The sequence below is a fragment of the Sinocyclocheilus rhinocerous genome, unplaced genomic scaffold, assembly GCF_001515625.1.
Source record: "Sinocyclocheilus rhinocerous isolate Xijiao unplaced genomic scaffold, SAMN03320098_v1.1 scaffold288, whole genome shotgun sequence".
Taxonomy (NCBI): domain Eukaryota; kingdom Metazoa; phylum Chordata; class Actinopteri; order Cypriniformes; family Cyprinidae; genus Sinocyclocheilus; species Sinocyclocheilus rhinocerous.
In genome coordinates this window covers 1,054,200-1,072,936 of record NW_015635021.1, presented here as the reverse complement: position 1 = coordinate 1,072,936, position 18,737 = coordinate 1,054,200, and the positions used below count along the sequence as shown (strand labels likewise).

General features: G+C 39.0%; 1 protein-coding gene across 4 annotated transcripts in view; it reads left to right on the top strand.

Annotated features, from left to right (window-relative positions):
• The window catches only part of LOC107746031 (protocadherin Fat 1-like), a 65,906-nt gene that overhangs the window by 14,548 nt on the left and 32,621 nt on the right, over nucleotides 1–18,737 (top strand). For all 4 annotated transcript variants that reach the window (XR_001640649.1, XM_016560086.1, XM_016560085.1 and 1 more), the window contains exons 2-6: nucleotides 4,351–4,412; nucleotides 11,517–11,846; nucleotides 12,503–12,713; nucleotides 13,087–13,155; nucleotides 14,424–14,563. Coding sequence is in view for 3 of the 4 variants with exons in the window: in XM_016560086.1 (XP_016415572.1) it covers nucleotides 4,351–4,412; nucleotides 11,517–11,846; nucleotides 12,503–12,713; nucleotides 13,087–13,155; nucleotides 14,424–14,563 (812 nt within the window). In the remaining variant the exon portion in view is untranslated. The remainder of the gene's footprint in view (nucleotides 1–4,350; nucleotides 4,413–11,516; nucleotides 11,847–12,502; nucleotides 12,714–13,086; nucleotides 13,156–14,423; nucleotides 14,564–18,737) is intronic.

Sequence of the window (18,737 nt, the reverse complement as noted above, 5' to 3'; positions counted from 1 at the left end):
TCCGCTCACAAGCCGCCCGAGTTGGGTCCCTGCGTTCCTCCTCGCTGCCCCACTGCGGGTACGGCGGTGGTTCCGCTGGTCCCGCTTGCACGGTGTCTGGGTGCCTGGCTAGCGCTACCCAACCCATCTCGTTAGCTTCTGCGGACCATCAGCCTCGGCTATGCTATTCAGTTCGCCCGGCATCCCCCCAAGTTCAGTGTCATCCGCTTCACGACAGTAAAGGCGGCCGATGCTCCTGTCTTGCGCGCGAAGATCGCAGTCCTACTGGCAAGGATGCGATAGAGCCGGTCCCTCCAGCCGATATGAATACAGGGCTTTACAGCCCTTACTTCATTGTAGCCAAGAAAGGCGGTGGGTTACGATCAATCTTGGATCTGCATGTCTTGAACCGGGCCCTTCGCCGGTTACCGTTCAAAATTTTGACGCAGAAACGCATCTTCGGGTGCATCCGTCCCCGAGATTGGTTTGCTGCAATCGACCTGAAGGATGCGTACTTTCATGTGTCGATCTTTCCGTGCCACAGACCATTTCTGCGGTTCGCGTTCGAAGGATGAGCATATCAGTACGAGGTCCTGCCCTCCGGGCTGTCCCTGTCACCCCGTGTCTTCACGTAAGTTGCGGAGGCAGCTCTTGTTCCCCTGAGAGAACAGGGCATTCGCATTCCCAATGACTGGCTCGTACTAGCTCAGTCTCAGCATCAGTTGTGTACACACAGGGACTTGGTGCTTTCGCACCTCAGCCGGTTTACAGGTCTCCAGGCATGCTGTGGTTTACACGGATGCCTCAACCACCGACTGGGGGGCCACGTACTACGGGCATCCAGTGTCGGGAGTATGGACGGGCCCCCAACTGCACTGGCATATCAATTGCCTAGAGTTGTTAGCAGTGCGCCTTGCCTTGAACCATCTCAAAGGGTGCTTACGAGGCAAGTACGTGCTGGTCCAAACGGATAACACGGCGACCGTTGCGTACATCAACCGACAAGGCGATCTGCGCTCCCGTCGCATGTCGCAACTCGCCCGCCACCTCCTCCTTTAAAGTCAGAAGGTTCTGAGGTCACTTCGTGCCATTGACATTCCGGGTCTGCTCAACCGTACGGCCGACGAGCTCTCACGAGCTACGCTCCCGGGAGGATGGAGACTCCATCCCCAGACAATCCAGCTGTTTTGGAAACGTTTCGGAGCCGCTCAGGTAGACCTGTTTGCCTCTCCAGAAACCTCTCACTGCCAGTTGTTCTACTCCCTGACCGAGGGAACTCTCGGCACTGACGCACTAGCACAAAACCTGGTATGCGTTGCACCGGCTGCCTTTTTATGCTCATGCTGTGATCAGCGGCAGCTGGATGCAATCATTGCATGCCAATGTGCATTGGCTCGTTTAGTTTACACTCGAAGTGGATTGGTCTCTCTAAGCGAGATCCCAATTCGTCGGTCATCCGACGTGACGTCTCCGTTCCCTCCTTCAGGGAACGAGGGTTACATACGTAACCGAGACGTTTCTTATGTAGCTTAACTAGAGTTCATTGGTCAACTAACTTCACTGGAAAAGCAATGTTGACTGACCAAACTAGCATTGACCACCATACAATCTTAAAATAAAGGGTCTTTGTTGGTATTTATGACGATTTTGTGAAGAGCCTTTAACATCCAGGGAACCTTTCCATTGGACAGTGTTCTTTATAGTGGAAAATTTGTTTGTTAAAATGTCTGTCTTTCTTTCTTTCTTTCTTTCTTTGCATTTGCTCTCCAGTCTCCTAGCTTAAATGTTCTTGTTTTTCTTTTTCCAAAAATGGCTGAACTGTAATTTTCTTTTGCCATGCTTAGCCCACAATGCAGGAGACCACCGTTTTTTTGGCCGGAGAAGAAATGGATTGTGGGTACGAACACGGGCGTCTTTTTAGCAGCATGTTCTTAAGGTCCATCCAGATGCCTTACACCTCAGCATTACACACATACGCTCATGTGGAACGATATCTAGGAAATGGAGGGTAATTTCAGTTTTAGCTCAATATGCATCCCTCATATGCAATATATATTCATATGAATTCATGAAATCATATTCAGTAGAGGAAAACGTCACAGTCATATCTGCATATTCTGAACACCAAAACTCCTGGGAGATATTTAAAAGCTGCCTAACTTAGATTAATTCAGAATATCAGCTACATATTATTACTTTTCAGCCTATAGTGAAAAAAAATTCCCATCAACCCTCTACGCACACCTTAGCAATAGAATTGCCATTGGCTTGTAAGTTTTTTAGTTTACTATATACAGTATATAAAGCTTTTGTCTTTAAAATGGCACAGCTTTTTAAATATCTGAAAGTTCACTTTTAACATCAGTCAGTCAAGCATTATAATATAATATTATGATTATCAAGCATTATTTAATGATAGAACGTAGAATTAAAACTTGGTAACCATGTATGAATGCATATTTGTCATTTTAACTGAACTTAAGACTGGTGGGGGTGCTTAAGATATTGTTGGTCATTCAGTGTTTCTGTAAAAAAAAGAGAAAAAATAAACTAACAATTATACTGATATTCACACTAAGTATTAATGAGCTACTGGGTTCATGAATATTAATCACGTTATCTGCGTTCTCTCGAACTAATTTGCTGAAATCAAAACAGGGACGATAATAGATGAGCACCAGCCAATGAGATTGCCATTTGCGCATTAGTTCCGCCTACTACCAGAGAAACCGGCAGTATCTTATGGTTGTTCTTAAAAGCTGAAAAATTCCAAATGAATTTTGACAAAATACAACAAAGGATATCGTTTACATGTAGCACGTCAATTCTGCATGGAAAACTCTCTTGCTCTCTCTCTCTCTCTTCCTTTGCGTGTGTGTGAGAAACACAATGCTATCAGCAAAGTGACTGCGAGTCGTGCGCCTTCACACTAGAGTTTACGGTACGTCAAATACAGGTGCGCTGCACATCCATTGAGATGAATTTAAATAGTTCAGATCACTTGACCGAGAGTGAAACTCTCAAGCAAGTGTTTGGAGAGTGAAAATATATCTGTGCTAAACTTGTAATTAGCCTCTAACACACACACTGGTGAGTGAAATCGAAGAATTTATTAGCCAATGGCAAATATTAGACATCATTTAGTCGCCCAGAGTGAAGATTTAGTCGCATATGCGAGTGATTTACTGTAGAGGGTTGCCTATACGTTAAATTCATGCAAACTCTTATAAAACCTTTTTAAATGTCCCTATTTAATATCCTTTTCCATTCCAGTCAAGTTCTTAGTTTATATATGTAGATTTGCCTTTAATATCATGTTGTAAAGTGCAGAGATTTTGATGACTGCCCACATTCAGAGTTTATTTTCATTCCCATGTATGACTTCAAGAGCAAAGGAGAGAGAGATGGTTTAGCAGCCTAACACAGTTTTGACCAGGAGCAGGAGGCGTGTTGCGGCCGGGCTATTTCTGCTGCCTGCATGTGCGCCATTGATGGCTTCTGGTTTCGGAAATCCTTTTTCTGCACTAATCAGACGCAGTGCGGTTGGCAGGCATCTCTCGTGTGGCTGGGGCTGGCAACGTCCGCTGCGCTCTCTGCCCCATCTAATGTACAATTATACTGACGGGGAAACACAAGTCTGCTTATTATCTGCAATCGAGACGCTCTTTACAGAAACATGTGCTCATTTGCATTGTTGTTCGATCTCTGTCTGCCTGTATATTCTCTCTTCACTGGGTTCGGCACTTGAATTGACTTCCAATTGGATTTCCGTTGTGCTCAGATCTTATTTTCCTGTAATGTAAAGCCCTTGAGAGAAATCTTCTAAAACCCACCATAGAAAAACACACACCTACTAACAGAATCATATATGGAGTAAACACAGTGATGGTTGCATTGACATTTCACTCATCATTTCAGTGCTTGAAGCTGTTTATGATGCGTGTTGTGTGTTTGGTTGAAGGTGGTGTGTGAGGTTTGTGTTCTGTTTTCAGGCAGTGTGAGTGTGTGTTTAAACCGTGGTTGTTTGTTCAGCTTTAAAACAGTCCTGACACAATCACTGTGCCCTTTACTGCAGTTCTGTGCAGCTGAATCTGTGGTATTTAACGTTTGTTTGTTTATGTGTGTGCGTGTGTGTGTGTGTGTGTGTTTACTTCACAATATTGCACCTAGAAGTTAAATAAATCTGACAAAGCCTCTCTTGAGAAAGTCTGGGTACATTCTAAAATATAATAATTTTTTTGATAATTGTTATTACAATAATTGCAAGTTTTAGTTTAGCCAAGTCAAACCATTGCAGTAGAATTTGATTTATTTGGCTAAAGTTATGCTGAGTTGTACTGTGGTTATTAAATTGTGTTCATGTGTTTGCAGGTTTGGTCACCACCACGTCTCGGAAGCTGGATAGAGAACAACAGGATGAACATATTCTGGAGGTAAAAACACCCGGATGCATCCACCAATCACATGTTCATTCCTTAGAGCAGACAATTCTTCAAACTCATATTTAGAGAAGTCCAAAAAGGTCAGTTTTTTCTTCTGTTTCTTTTTTTACTCCTAATTAAGGAGTGTTCTGGGTTAAAGTTTAGCTTTATACTGTACATACAGCATCTCTGGTGCTTTCCTGGTATTACCTAGTATTTTTTTTAGCAATTTATTATATATATATTAGGGCTGTCAATAGAGTTTTAATCAAATTAATCACACCCTTTTTCTGTGATTAATCGCGATTAATCGCACACTTCATGAAATTAAGCATAGACCATTTATCTTGTTTCAAATGTTTATTTTGTCATCATTTGCTATATCCAGCAAAGTAAACCGAAACACACTGGAATAATTCACTGAAAACGCAACGCGAGTCTCTGTTCTCTCTGCAATCTCTGATGTAATCAGCCTGGTTTCCTTTATATTAGCGCTGTTTTGGACGGATTGTTTGAATGAATTTGCTTACTGGATCAGTGGACTGAAAACTTTCCCAGAGTTTAGCGGCTTAAAATGATCTGATTGCAAACAGCGAAGCAAAATTGGGTTAAACGGTTAGAATAGAAATTGTGCTGCAGTAATTTTGCTTTAATTGCGTTACATTATTTTAACGCATTAAGGATTGTAAAATTAACTGCATGCGTTAACGCGTTGACAGCCCTAATATATATATATTAGAAATTGTATTATATAAAATTATATTTTTAAACCTGAAAATAACAATATATGCTACCATTCAAAAATTTGGTTTCAGTCAAAGTTTTTAATGTTTTTGAAAGAATTTATCTGATCACAAATACAGTTAAAACAATAATATTGTAAAGTATTATTGCAATAAAAAACCCTGTTTTCTGTTTTAATGTAATTTTAAATGTAATTCATTCCTGTGGTGGCAAAGCTGAAATTTCAGCATCATTACTCCAGTCTTCAATGTTGCATGATTCATCAGAAATCTAATATAATAATTTGGTGCTCAAGAAACATTTCATAATATTATCAATGTTGATATCAGTTGTGCTGCTTTATATATTTGTGGAAACCATGATACATTTTTTTCAGGAATCTTTGAAAAGTTTAAAAGAACAACATTTGAAATACAATTTTTTTTTGTAAAATTACAAATGCATTTACTATCAGTTTTATTCAGTTTAATGCATCTGACCCCAAACTTTTGAACTGTAGTGTATAATAAAATATAATATAATGTAATGTGAACCATTTTTGTTGTTGTTTTCTGGTTTAAACTTTAACCTAGAATATTATTTTAAAGAGAACTCCTTGGGAGAAAAGGGGAAAAAATCCTAAAAAGGGGGAAAACAGAGGAGTAAAAATTTGTACATGTTTTAATGGCCGGTCCTTCAGCATTTATGTTAACCCTTTCCTCTCTGGTATATTGATTTAAAAAACAAGCTCAGAACATGGATCTTTAGTGTCTTAGCTTCCAAATTATATATAGTTTATGATAGTTGATTGAATATTGTTTTAAAACAAAGGTAATAAATAGCACAGACACGCCTAAACACGCCCTTCGGGCCGGTGCGGGTTAACAGGTTAACTTTGACTGTTTAGACCCAAGGCATAAGCCACCACTCTAAACTGCACACGTGAGCGGACTGCATTCTTCCCCCTCCATTCCTTCCAAAGTGCTTCTGAGGAGATTTAGATATCCGGTGTGTGTGGAGGGTAGGTGTGTGTGTATACATGCATGTGGGGGTTTGCCTTTGTTCTCTCTCAGTGTGCCGTCTCAGGATTAGGCAGGCCAGAACAGGAAGCGTCACCCTGCCCAGCCAAAGTTTATACTTGTGGATTTTAATTGAGCTGCAAGCTTCTCTCACTCTCTCCCTCTCTTTCTCAATAACTCTTTACCACCCGCTCCCTTCCTTCCCCAAAAACCCAACAGCAGTTTGCTGATACTTCAATTTGTGCACAGAAGACTTCCAAGTTCACAGATTGATGCTCCTTTAATTATCGTTATAGATTGTGCAATTCAAAGCCTGTGGCATGTCGTTTCATTTGCCGAATTTGCACCAGCCCTTACCAGTGCTTTCATACCCATTTCTGTGACTCTAATTGTATTGTAAATGGCAGGAGCGATGCGGACAGGAAATAAAACAAGGGAGGATAGTACACCCTGCAGCATACGCTCATCCAGTGTCTGTCCTCCCTTCTTCTCTCCATGCCTCAGTGATGTGAAGAGCTCCCCTTGACTTCAAAGCAAAGCCTGCTGACCGATAGACAGTAGGCTTGTAATTAGCTAATGCCAACATTTCAGCTAAATATTAGAAGTGCCAAGATCCCCTCAAGGTTAAATCTGTTCCTCTGGTTTTTAATTAACAAAGATTTTTGTTTTTTTGTTTTTTTTTTAACTGTTGAGATTGGAGTTTGGTGGTGCGTGTAGTTTCATTTAACTTGAATGCCATATATTAGCTGTCTTAAGTGTAAGGAGCTGTAAGGAATGCTTTTCACCTGACATTGTCTTTTACCCTTTCAATTGCATTTTTAAATAGAAAAGCGAAACTGCATAAGTTGGTAGCCAGCCCTGACTTGAAACCACATTTAAAGCTTCCAAAGTTTCCACTTAATTTACCTGTACAGAAACAGTCTGTTATGCTGCTTGATAGCATGATGCTGAACGCATACTTTCGGCTTGAGTACTTTTTTTTTTGTTTGATGTCGGGAACACTTCAGTCCACCTGTTGAGTTTGAGAGAAATAGGCCTTTTGTGTACATAGAAAAAGTATTAGATCTTTGAGTTCAGCTCATGAAAAATGGGGGCAAAAACAAAAGTGTTGCGTTAATAATTTTGTTCAGTATATATATATATAATTTAACATTGGCATATTAACCTCATCTTTTCAATGTGGAAGTAAGCTATTTCCTGAGAATGTGCGGGACTTCTGATTAATTCATTATTAAAGTACCCGTGCAGTAGACGGTAAAACTATTTATGCAAAAAAAACAGTTTGTTCATGACTGTGATAAATGAAAATATGGTAGCAGTTTGCATATCATAAGCAACTAACACTGAAAGCCATGTTTGCTCTTAGTTTCAAATTAAGGTAGAGAGGCTTTGTTAGCATACGATATGCTAGGCTAGTGTGGTTAGCCTATGAAACATAAGATTACTAACACAAAGAAAATTTATAAACGAAATGGTTTGTTTCAAAATCTATAGTTTTGCTTATATATTATTATATACTATGTAACAAAAACTATTAATGATCCTGTTAACAGTTCAGACGGCATGCACCATGAAGCAATTTTGTAATCAACCACTGAATAGGCTAACCATTAAAAATAATTTTTGCCAATAGAATCGCTTTGAAGACCTAGGAAAACTCAACAGGCACACTGAATTGTTCATTACAGCGGTCCTAAATTTAGCATTAACACTAAAAGAATATGCAAATAAATAAAAAAAACTCAACAGACTCTCTAGTTGGTTGGATATCTAGTCCATGGAAACAGAAAGATCATAATGAGAATTTTGGATACATTTCTCACAACTTGTTCAAAGCAACTGTCTTCTTCTCTGTTTAAATACCTTCTGGGACAGTTATGATCTCATGCTTAATTTGATTACCGCGCAGCTTTAGACCGGCTGAGGGAAAGACTAATAAACAAATGACCATCAGTCCAGTCACTGTTCATAAGCATTCTTCTGGATCCTGTTTCTCCATTTTTGTTTTGTTTTTGTTTTTTCCCCGCACGGCTCCGGTGGCCCACTGCAGTAGTCATGACAACCCCAGCAATTTGGGTTTTTGGCCAGCGTTTAGTCAGGGGTCCAGCAACAGGAAGTTCTTTATTGACATCTTCCCCCCAGGGGTCTTGTCTCACCCAGCCTCCAGCCCAGGAGTCTGGCTGTCTCTCTCCCAGGGGCAGTACAGTCCTGCTAGGCATAGCACCGCAGGAGGACGGGGGAATGAGCTGGTGCTCAGGGGCTCGCAGAGGTTATTTGGAGGCAGCACATACTTGGGGGGAGGGAGAGGCAGTTATACGGGGCCAGGGTGAGGGCATTTGAGTGTGTGTGTGTGTGAGATATATGGGAGAGCACCCTGCAAACTTTCACACACACTTCAGATCTGGGAAGGAAGGTGTAAGGTGCAAATGCTTCTAGAGGGGGAAGAGAGGGAAATTCGAGAAAATAAAGAACACAGAGAGCTACTCTGGAACATGTTGAGGCATGCACAGCATGTCGGAGATTCTGCCCTGTTGCTCTTTGAACTTGCAAAACCTAACAGGAAAATATGTCCACGATTCACTTAAGTTGATTTGCAAAGAAATGAAATGTATTTCTGGGAACACACCCTGAGCGTCTGAGGATGCTTGCCTTTTTCCAGGCATGTGAAATCTGTTACTGCCTTGCCTGCACTGAAAGCTCAGAACACATTTCTAATGTTTAAGATGCTTGCACGCTATTAGCAGTGATTTATTCCACTGACTCTGATTTATTTCTCTGAATCATTTGCAATCTCTTTTTGCAGGTTACATTGCTACACCACTATGTGGAGCCAGAGTTTTTGCTTGTAATGAGTCATTGAATCATTCATTCGACCCATTCGTTTTTCATAACTCTTAACAACAAACTACACGTCAAGTCAAGTCACCTTTATTTATATAGCACTTTATAGAATACAGATTGTGTCAAAGCAACTTTACAGTGTTAAACAGGAAAGTAATGTTTCAATAATGCAAACAAAATTCCATTCTCTATAAAGAAAATTGTAAACAGTCAATTTTTCAGTTTAAGTCAGTTCATTGTTGATTCAGCGATGTCATCATCCAGCTCAGTTCAGTTCTCATCCAACAACATGTCCAAAACACCTCATTCATTTGGTTACCAAGTTCGTTCAGGTCTTTTTAATGAATAATATGGTGTGATGTTCAGAGTCTATATTATGACTCATTCAAAAAAAGAAACATTCACCTAAAAAATTTTTTTTAAAGCATACATTTGTTTCCAAATGAAACTCGACGCATATCATACCTGGGGGATTTATAAGCCATCCTGCTGCGAACATGATTGATAGCATCATGGTAGCTCAAGCAGTAGTGTATGGAGCTAGCAACACCAAATTCATGGGTTCACTTCTCAGCGGATGCGTAAACTGATGAAAATGTAGCTTCAGTGCAATGTAAGTCACTTTGGATAAAGTCAAATGCATAAATGTAATGTCTGAAAATCTTACATCTTGTTGAAGAGAGGTGTGCTGTAACTTTAAGCAATCAAACTTGATTTTCACCCTGTGGACAGTTTTACTCAGACTAGTTATATAATTGATGTTCAAAGCAGACATGGTGTATATATATATATTTTTTAACTGGACATTTAATTTAAACTGTCTGAATTATTTCCAGTTGCTGGAAAATTTTTTTTTTTTTTTTTTAAAGCAGTGCATTGCAGGCATATAAACATGCTTAGCTCAGGAGAGTGGACTGTTGGAGCTGACTGAGTCCCTTGTCTTCCTGTTCAATTAAATCTGTTTGGCCAAAACAGTTGGATGGCACTGGACAGATTTGAAAACAAATACACATTATAGGTCTGCTCGCTGTTGACACCAAAAGCTGGACTGCTTTTACAGAGTGTTGAACAGATGCTTTTAAACGCTTGTGCTGGCCTGTTATTCATCTGCTCCTGCCGTAGACATTCAAAGCTACACAAGTCTGCTGAGTTCATTAGCAGGAAATAGTGTGTATGTCTGCATCTCTGTGTGTGTTTGCATTCATCAGCTTCTGCACCAGCGTACCATTAAGCCGCCTCAAATGGGCATTTTCCGAGATTAACTGAAGATATCCAGAGGAAATTAATGAGCTGGTTAACGGATACCAGCTGAGATTGGACACAGCTTTCTGAGCATGAGTATATGCTCAACAAACCACCAGCGTCTGCTTAGTGCTGCCGTCTCTTCTCGTTTGGAACAGCTCCTGTACCTATTACTGTTCATATTGTTGACAAAAGTGCTTTGCTGTTAGAACTGGTGCATTTTTGTAAACTTTTTATCTTTTCTTTTTTTGTCACTATAGTGCGCTTGCAATACAATTGAACTAAACCGATCTACCATCTTTTTGAATAATGCGTGAAGTATTCCTTTCTAGGTCTGCAAGCAACACAATCTGATTGGACGAGCTTTGAGAAAAATAAAAAAGCATATCCATTTTGATGCCATGTAACCGTCTGGCTATTGCATTCATGATGATATTTTTCATCAGATGTCATAAAAGAGAAATTATCTAGGAAAAATGTCATCCTGTAATCATACAGAGAAATGCATAACAGTCTGTTCTCACCTCCGGAAACCCTTCCCGCCTTGCCGCACGTATCTGAAAAGATTGCTTGACAGCTAAGCGCACAGGGAATTACTTCAGTTTTGTCAGCCAATTGACTTAGATAGGAACACTTGCCCCCGTATTCTGAACAGGAGATTTTTCTTTACCTCTGAACGGCGATTGATTGAAGCTCTCGCTATAATGAAGGTTTTCAATCACTTGTGTCAGATATTCTTGAGTGTGTTCTATTATTGTCCTGTGCACCTCTCTTAGTACCGCTCGTTTTGTCACTCTAATTGAAAATGTTCATTATGACACCGGCTCTCTTGGGTTTTGGGGTTATTCGACATGAAAGGAAAGAAGAAAACTAGAACTGAGTGAATGAATCTTTCCGCCCCCTCAATTACAGGCTTTTCTATCAGCCCCCTGAAGCTTTCTATCCAAACAAATCCAACTTTAAAGAAGGGATGTGCAAAAGTACATATTTTCAAAACCAACTAGTCAGTGGGTTGTCTGAACATCTAGTCAACTAATTGGTCTGAAGAATACACTCTATAATCGAACTATCTGTCTGTCTATCCATCTATCCATTCATCGTTTGGTTTAGGATATACTTTGTATTTGTTGCGACAATTTCTGAGTGAAAATTGTGTTAAAGAAACAGCAAGTAACACTGAATTCAACACAAAATTTTCAAGTAGAAAGACTGTGAAATAATAGTCTTAAATCTTTCATTAACAAATGTGAAAAATCTTTAAAATAATTTGCATTCTGCATTGTTGTTACAGATCACAGTATCTGATCAGGGTGTTCCTGTGAAGTCCGCCACCGTCCGTGTCATCGTCAAAGTCCTGGATGAGAATGACAACAAACCACAGTTTATGGAGAAAGTCTACAAAATCAAACTCCCAGAGCGTGAAAAGCTGGAGAAAGAGCGTGCCCTCAGGAGAGATCCCGTGTACCGCGTCATCGCCTCAGATCGAGACGAAGGGCCAAACGCTGTGATTTCCTACAGCATCGAGGACGGAGACGAACAGGGAAAGTTTTTCATTGAGCCCAAAACTGGCATGGTTTCCTTTAAGAAGTTTTCTTCTGCTGGAGATTATGATATCTTAACGGTGAGGACCTAGCCATTTCTGTAGCACATATTCTGTAATTTTGTATTTGCACTCTTGGAAAGATTAGAAATGTGCAAATAGCAAGATATGAAAAACTGGATCCTTTTTATTGCGAATGTATTTGATTACTAGCTTGAGTTACAGCACCGTTATTATGACTTGGAATGTAGAAACCTGAGCTCTCAGATTTGACACACTACATTTTTCCTGAATGTCCCTTTGATTGAAGTTTTACAAGTGTAAAGTGAACTTCCTGCCTGCCCATGTGGCCCATGACATTTTTTGCCAGACCTCCCATTGTTTCATTACCTAACATCTGTCGCTTTCTAAAGTCACAGTGACAGGTGTTCTGGTACCGTTCTGTCTTTCCCACATTTAGTAGTATTCAGATAGTTGTATCTCTCCCTGACTGAGCTTGAAGTATTGCCATTTTGGTACCACTAACAGCACCACTTAGAGAATTGCAAAAATTATTATTGTTCCCGAACATATGAATCCGAAAGCCATTATTCTTACTATTTTATGGCCTCTGTTAGCTTCCATACATTTTTAAACGTTACAGTTGTTATGTTAATGAATAACACTGTAATATATATTGCAGTTGTATTATTTAATTTTACACATCTTAGTCTTCTTTTCAACATTTAATCCACCAGATTAAAGCAGTAGATAATGGCCGACCCCAGAAATCGTCCACCTGCCGTCTACACATCGAATGGATCCCCAAGCCGGAGCCGAGTGAGGTCCCTCTGGCATTTGACGAGCCATTTTACTCCTTTTCTATCATGGAGAGTGACCCCGTGGCACACATGGTCGGGGTCATCACTATGGAGTCTGTGGATACACCAGTCTGGTTTGAAATAACAGGTATGGTGGATGTAGATTTTGAGAGTTTATTGTGTGTTGGTTTGACCTGTTTGACCTTTACATGCTGAAGCTTGGATTCTAAAAAGCATCTTTGTTAGTATGCAAATTTGTAACAAACTAAGATGATGAAATCTTTTTAGAGGAAGTTTCTTTGCATGAAATAACCTCTATCTTTGTGTTTATCTTCTCAATAGAACTCTCATAATATGACTTAAAAATAGATTGCATCTTCTTCCTGTCCCTTTATCTTTTAACCACTGACAGCTTTTACTTTCTCTCTTCCTTGTTTTGGAATGGTTTGGTTTCTTCTGCTTCTCTCCTTCTGCTTTCCTCCTCTTGTTTGTCTCCTTGCTCCTCTTCTTGGCTTTGGAAGAGGACATGGCGGCTAAAGAGCTGTTTTACATCGTTCAGATGGCTTGCGACCTGAACTGCACTGCAGAAGGTATCTGCCGCAGATCTCCTAATTCTACTGTGCGTGGCCATTATGAGATCTGTCATGTGCTTTTGTACTCATGCTTTTGTGACTGTTTCACATTGGTTGCACCAGGTCCCAAGTGTTGAATTTCTTTCCCTAAGTGCTTTCGAGCTGGCAATGAAAGAGTTACATTTAGATCATTAAATCAAAACTTGTCTCTGTCCACCCTATGAGATCCATAAAGAGTAGCTTGTTTTCCTTGCCAGCCTATGCACTCAGTGTTGTTCACTTTGAAGGCCCAGTGCTCTCATTTTCTTTCATGTATGGTGTTTTTATTATTGTTATATTTATGTTTGGTCATATAATCAGAAAAAAAAAAAAGTACTGCTGGTCAATGGATGCTGGCGAGATCAAAAGAGCAGGATAACCGATACATTTGTGTAATACAAATGAATGGAAATGAATGAAAGTTAATGAAATGCACATCAAATTGCTGAAATCAGATGAACATTGTTTACTCAAAATTCATATAAAATATAGAAAATTATACATTGGCAATACTGTTGTGGTGTTTTTAATCCCTTGTGGTTACTGGCCATAATCGCAAAATGCAAAGCAACGTTTTTTTTTAAAAACTGATTTAAGTCAGTATGTGGGTCAAAGATGGGGCTTAATTTGTGTACATTACTATATTTAATCTAGTACTTTTTTCCAAAATATATTAGAGATGCAATTTCATGACATACACTAACTTGAGTGTACCTCTTTTATGAGGAACATGCTTTTTTAATTTCAGAATTTTAATTTATTTTGATGTTTTTGTTTGGGGCATAGCTATTAGCTGTCCTGATATAAAGAAATTAAAGAAAGTGTCATCGTATGAGCCCTAATATAAAGGAAAAAAAATGATATAATTCTTGAAATTAAACCCTCAGTAGTTTGGCATACTTTTTCAGTCAAATAATTTTTTTTAAAGATTTTTCCTTATTTTATTTTTTATTGTGGACCCTCTTATTTTGTCATTAATTCATATTTTTATTAATAGGAACACATAATCTTATGGATTTTCCCGCACTAAGGCAGCGAAATGGCAGAATGTATGTCAGACAGCCATTATTGTGGCATACACAAAAAGTGTGAAACAGTTGCTGTGAAACCACAAACGTGACACTCTGACTTTTGCCACCTGTGCAGTTCTCTTTTTCTTTCTCTCCTGTCTTCAACTGCCTAACTTGTGATGATGGCCGTCTAATTTCCTGTCCATTTTGGTTGTGGTGAAAACCTCCTCTCAACAGGTGGTAATTCTGACAGTCGATTTGAGGTGGGAAAGGCGAGTGGGACGGTGATTGTGGCCCAAGCGCTGGACGCAGAACAGAAATCCCATTACAACCTGACGGTGGACGCAACAGATGGCACCAGATCTGTCAGCACGCAGGTAATTGAATTGCTGATGAAGTGTTTATGGAAGCAAAGCATTGTGCGCTCACCATAGAGGCCTGGGCTTCTTTTTTGAGATCACTACAAAAGGCAAAAAATGGCTCAGATTTTTTTTATGTGTATATTTCGCTGGTGGCAAGGAAGGAAGAGCAACCCAAGCATTTCCAACTTTCCAAATTGAGTTTCCTTCTTTGGCTGCACTGAAGGTCCCAAAGGTCTTTCCTGAATAAGCTCATATCAGCCTTCAGGATTAAAAAAGGAGCACAACATCTTGCTATTGATGCGGATGTAGATAAGTCTAGCGAACGCACAGAATACAGTTATTAAACCTAATCCAAATACATGTTTTTCAATGATTTTTTGAGGTATTTATAGATGCGTTCTGTGCAAGTTCAGTGTCGGCCGGGTCATAAGCCGTTCTAGGAAAAAGGTTAAAAATACCAACTTCAGACAATTTTTCTGGTTAGATTTAGGTTATTGTAGACATTTTTTATGTCTGAAGGTTCCCTAAATTTTCTTCAAATGCCTCATGTCACAACATGCTGGCAGACATTCCTTGGCCTGGCGGACAGATAGTTTTTGGCCAGGGTTCCTGGAATCTTCCATTGTCTCATTCCTGGAGTGTGTGAGGAGGATGAAGCTGTCTGGCTCCCTGCTTTTTCATTTTGCTTTCTCTGACAATCTCGCTGTCTTTCTTCAATTCAGTTATATATTTATCCTATGAGAACATTAACCACACCTTTCAATAATGTTTATTACAACGTTGATTCTTCAAGGTTCTTCAAACTCATCAGTTTACTTGAACCTTTGGTTTTGTTACAAATAAGATGATGACACTTGCTCTTTTTTCTACTTTCTAGAGTTGCCATTGAGCCCGTTGTATCTGTTTTGGGTTTTTGGATTAAAAAATGGATGAGAGATGCTATCAATCTTGTAAAGTCGAGGCAATTTTAACAGGAATTTAATAGGGAAAAAAATATTTTTTATCAAAATCAAAGTATTTAGATGAACACCATTTTTAATAAATCAGATGATCATTATATATTATTACACGGATATTTAAAGCATTTCAAAACATTGCAGCATATATATCACTAGACTTTTGCCCTAAACACTGATTCCTAAAAGCTAATATAATTAGCACCATATAAAAGTGAGACTATGCTGTATTAAATTAATATTATTATTACTTTGAGGTGCGCTTTTTTATAAAGTAGTTAATATAATGTAATTGTGGGGTGAATGTAACACTCTGACTTTTTGTATTTACTTTAATAGTATGATCTCATCATTATTTTAAGTTCATTAATAGTACGGTTACTGTTGGCACATATAATTTTTTTTTCTACTAGAAGAATTAGCAGGTGGGTTTGTAGTAGTCTGTGAGTTATGGCAGAAAGTGTAAAACATGTTGTCTTCCCTACATCATTTATATCGCCTCCGAACAGCTTGCACAGTTTATGTGCTGATTTCCTGTTGGATCATGAGTAAATCTTTGCATATGGTCCTAAAGAGGTCACTGAAGAGCGGGGCTGTCTGATTGAGGGCCGTGTTTGTGCCCTCACTCTTACGAACAGAGCCTGCATTGTGACCGGCTCCCCAGCCCCCTTCCCAGGATATGTTTAGGCAACACTGTTGGAACTCTCTTGTGATCAAGCAGACCACTGTGGCCAACGATTCCACTGCACACATACATTCCTGCACACAAAATTAACTGCCACGAATATCCTGAACCGAAGCCCCCACCATCCAACTCACTCTCCCTCTTATTGATGAAATTTCCAAACATAAAGACAGTGACATGACACTGTGAGTCTTTGCGCTGCAGCCCTTTAAAAGCGTCTCTCGATCGGCCCTGCTTAATCTGAAGCCATTGTTGGACCTTAAAACCTTTCAAGTCGAATCAGTTATAGTTGTCACATTCAAGGGGCACAGAGTGCAGATTTCAGTGCCCTGCGTCTGGCTTTGGCTGGACCTGCTTGTGCACACATTTTTTAGGTTTATGACTCTTTTGCTGTTGTGTTTATCGTGTTGATGTTGTAATAATCATAACTGCTTGAGGTTCAGTTGAATTTGTTGACCTATGACGATTGAGGCTTTGATGGGAAACATTAAACTGGCTCTAGATCAGTGATCGCGTGTCTGATGACAGTTTTATCAGCTGATCTACTTTTAGTCCCCTGTAATAAAAACTGATATTAAAATATTTTGTAAGACTGAAAATCAACAATGGACAAGAGCTTTTGGGTGATTCCCACAACAAATGTGGTTCATATTTCGCCCCCTAATCAAAACGAAAAAAAATATATAAAATTATATTTTGCACAAAGAAAATAAAGAACATTTATTTATTTGACTTATTGATTGATTTACTGACATTATTGTCATGAAAATTAAATGTTTTCCGGACAAAATTTCATTACTAAAAGAGACTTTTTTTTAAATTATTTTTTTTTTTACGTTTTTTTGCAATATTCAGTTTTTTTTTTTTGTTGTTGTTGTTGTTTTGGACACAACAGTAAAGAGAATTTTCATTAAAATAATGTCAGAGAGCAAAAATCGGATCCTAAAATAGTAAATAGAATTAGAATCAAAATATAATTCAAAATATAATATAATTTTTTTTTTCCTTTTTTGTGATGAAATATGACCTGGATATATTCTTCTAACTGATGCTAGAAATAAAACTCCTATTAAATTTCAGAACCTATAACTTGTGTCTCAGTACAGGTCTGACTGTACTAGACTAGGGAAGAGACAGTTTGTTTTTCCTTTGCAGGCATCCTCCGTACATCAGACCACCCTGACAGGAGTTTTCAGTTTACTGGCTAATTAGTAATGACAAAAGACAGTTTATACTCAACACTTCCAAATACCTCTGTAAACGCTCAGGCAGGTGCTGGAAAGAACACAAGGCCAAACGAACAAATCAGGCAAATATTTGCCCTTAAAATTAGAGAGACGATATTAAGTGCACGCCTGCAGGCTTTCATCTCACCTTACAAAGCAAGAGAAGGATGGATGGGTAATATAAACCATTTGAAGCTTGTTTCATCTTTGATTTCTTCATTGACCAACTAATGAGTTTGGAACCTTGTTGTATTTGGATGCAGCTGTTCCAAAACAAGTGCTTCTCATAGCCAAAGTCAATTTCACCGTGTGACCCAGCGAGTACATCTGCAACGATATCAAGTTGTGTTTGAAAGAAAACAATCTTAAACAGATTACAGCTGACGAGGAGAGGATTTTATTTATTTGTTTGATTTATTTGTATGAATTTGTTTGCCCTTGCAACTCACCAATCACACGTTTTTAATCACAAATCTGCATTCAGGCTCTGCTTTTGCCTTTGTATGTCTAGTGACCCTCTCCTGAAGTGATAAGCTATCTCCTCCTCGTGGAGCCGCATATCTTTGTTTAAATCAAAGTCATGTGTATTCCACATGGGCTTGCCAGACCTTCTCCATGCTCTATTTTCAATGTTTTTGCCATTTATGTCCACTCTTTTTTTATCTCTTTTTCACCCCAATCTCAACAAAAGCACCACATTTCAGACAGGCATTGAGGGATTATGATTATTTTGGAAGGGAAGAAAAGAAAGGGGGAGGAAAGTGTATGCTGGGTGTAATCCTATTTTAGGCCTTCTGAGAGAATGTGTGGCAACTCTGTGTGTTTGCGACTGTGCCAAAGTCATTTTCCATAAGACAAGTCACATACAAAGAAATATGGGGATCTGGGTGAACAGTGCCCGTTTCTGCCTGTGATTCCTTACTCTTGTTTTGAGGCACCGGTCTTAAGAAAAATAACCATCATTGGCTTTTTCGTCAGACGAAAATGACATGATAACTCAAGGCTTTACATTTGTGGGTGAAAATGATTGTGTACTGCTTTTTCACCAAGTGACATGAAACCCAATAAAATGCATGAATTTATTTACAAAATATACAACTGTTCAAAAGTTTGAGGTAATCAGTTTTTTATTTTTATTTATTTTTTATTTTGTTGTCTTTTATGCTTACCAAGACTGCATTTATTGTAATCAAAAATACAGTAAAACTAACATTGTGAAATACTAATACAAATTTAAATGACTGTTTTCTAATTAATATATATACATTTTATAAAATATGTAATTGGCGACTGGAGTAATGGTTGCTGAAAATAATCATTAT